The 2,457-nt window shown below is 44.4% G+C and overlaps 1 protein-coding gene across 1 annotated transcript; it reads right to left on the bottom strand.

The window, feature by feature from the left end:
- Positions 1-321: 321 nt before the first annotated feature.
- On the bottom strand, positions 322-1,945 carry LOC129093831 (E3 ubiquitin/ISG15 ligase TRIM25-like). Its single transcript, XM_054601954.1, is given in 2 exon segments — positions 322-727; positions 729-1,945. Coding segments are annotated over 2 exon segments (1,623 nt in total).
- Between the last annotated feature and the right edge of the window lie 512 nt (positions 1,946-2,457).

Raw genomic sequence — 2,457 nt, 5'->3', positions numbered from 1 at the left:
TTAAAAAGTCACAAGCACAAATTTATTACCTTTTACAAACTCATGATTGTTCTCGCTAACATTGCATCTAAAGAAAACATCCTTTTAGTTGCTGTACCAATTTAAATTTCTCAAATAACAGCATAAATGTTCTTGTTTCTTCTTGTAAACTTGCTAAATCACATCAGTTAAAGCTTTACAATTATTCAGAGGACTAGACGGTAATATGAAGTTATCTTATTCGTCAAACACAGGAAATATTAAACAGATGCACAGAAGGCAAGTTAAATAGTCACTGACATTATTGATTATCAATTTTCAACATCTCACAATAAGTTTCTTCTAATTGAGTTGACACAACTCAGCAGTGTTTCCGTTAGGACCACCAAGACCGAGTCCGGCATAGAGCGGCTCAGTGAATGTGGTCCGGACTCTGTGGAGGAGAGTCATGGTTTGAGAGACGCTGTAGAAAGACAGAATACCTGCACTGTGATCCAGGTAAACTCCTACTCTGGAGGATTCAGGACCTGAGATGCTGAGTGGGCAATTGTCGTGTTTGAAGGTATAACCATTGCTACAACGTAATGCCCAAGACTTATTATTCCGTCCAAACACAGTTGAATCAAAGCCCCTCCTGTCAATACTCCTGTAAGTGACTGCTAAGTCAGCAGTCCTGCTCATCTCCACCTCCCAGTAACAACGTCCACTCAGTCCATCTTTACTCAAGACCTGTGGTATGTAAATGAATGTCAGGATGTTTAGAATATGACGTATTGTTGTTATTATATGTTATTTTTCTGTTGTCCTCTGATAAAACAAGACATTTCTCTGCTGTATTTGGATCCAGTGTGATTTGACGTGAATATTGTAAGAACTCATCTCTGGTCGTTGTCTCCACTGAAGGACATTCCTCAGTAAGAATGGTCTGTATTTGATCTCTGGCTGCTGTCACCGCTGCCATTACATCTTCAAAGTACCACAGGCTATTTGTTTTTGGTCTTTGTGAGTCTGCAGGCTCGGAGAGTTTTGACAGCGAGGGGAAACAGTGAAGAAACTGGGTGTTGTCCTCTGTGCGTGAGAGCTGCTCCATTTCGGTGTCTTTGCTCTTCAGCTCTGCGATCTCCTGCTCCAGCTTCTCCTCAATCTCTTTGACTCGACTCACTTCAGTTTTCTGCTGAGATCTGATCTCCTTCTTCACATCAGAGCTTCTTTTCTCCATCAGACGGATCAGTTCAGTAAAGGTCCTCTGACTGTCCTTCACTGTTTTATCAGCAGAGCGATTGATGGTCTCCGTCTCTCGCTGAAGGACCTTCACATCTCTCTGGCGCTGCTGGATCTTCTGCTGGATTGTTTGCCGACTTCTAGCGAGCTCCTCCTGTTTCTCAGTCCGTTCTGTTGCAGCTGAGACTATATCGTGGCCTTTATGTTCATCCACAGAGCAGAGATAACAGATACACTGCTGATCAATGCGGCAGAACATCTTCATCACCTCGTCGTGACGAGGGCAGATGTTCTTCCGGAGGTTGACGGAGGCCTCGACGAGTGTGTGTTTTTTAAAAGTGGGAGATTCATAGTGAGGCTGGAGGTGTTGCTCACAGTAAGAGGCCAGACAAACCAGACAGGACTTGAAGGCTTTCAGTTTCCTCCCAGTGCAGACATCACAGGCCACATCTTCAGGTCCAGCATAGAAGTGATCAGCAGGAGCAGCTTTGGGTCCAGTCTTCTTCAGCTCCTCCACTAAATCTGCCAACATGGTGTTTTTCACCAGGACAGGCCTCGGGTTGAAAGTCTGTCTGCACTGAGGACAGCTGTGGAGTTTCTTCCCATCCTCCTCATCCCAGTGGGTTTTGATACAGCTCAAGCAGTAGTTGTGTCCACAGGGAAGAGTCACCGGATCCTTCAGTAGATCCAGACAGATCGAACAGCAGAACTTCACCTTGTCTACTTGATCTCCTCGCTGCGCCATTTCACCTCTTCGACAACAAGGAATGTGTCAAGAGTTGAACTTTGTTCTCAGCTAATAAATGCGTCGCACAGGAAGCCACACCTCAATGTTCCGTCACATTCACGCGCTGATCTGCTGTGATTTGGTTTGCAGCTCTTGCACTTTGCAGCATGAGTACACCAATCCGTACGCTTGTAGATCTATAAAACGGGGGCGCAAACCTGCAACTATCCAGTCAGAACTGTCCTGAAAAGGAGTGGTTTGGACCTTGGCATCATTTATGGCCTTTATTTTACAATGTATTTACACGTTTACAGTCAGTTTGGACTTTGGCAGCGTGTTCTGCTCTCATTTAAACCTCTAAGACTGAGCTTTAGTGACATGGGGAAAAACGGGTTGAAATCAACTTCTCGTTTGGAAAGTTTAGCTGCCTTTGCGTTCAGGTGGTCAGTGGGGAAGCAAAGCAGGAAAAACAGGTCTTAATTAAGAGTTATTTGTCGTCTAATTATCAAGAATCTCACAAAGTTTTTCCA

Source organism: Anoplopoma fimbria, chromosome 7 (genome assembly GCF_027596085.1).
Source record: "Anoplopoma fimbria isolate UVic2021 breed Golden Eagle Sablefish chromosome 7, Afim_UVic_2022, whole genome shotgun sequence".
NCBI lineage: Eukaryota > Metazoa > Chordata > Actinopteri > Perciformes > Anoplopomatidae > Anoplopoma > Anoplopoma fimbria.
Note: the sequence above shows the minus strand (reverse complement) of the source record. Positions and strands in the feature narration are given on the sequence as shown.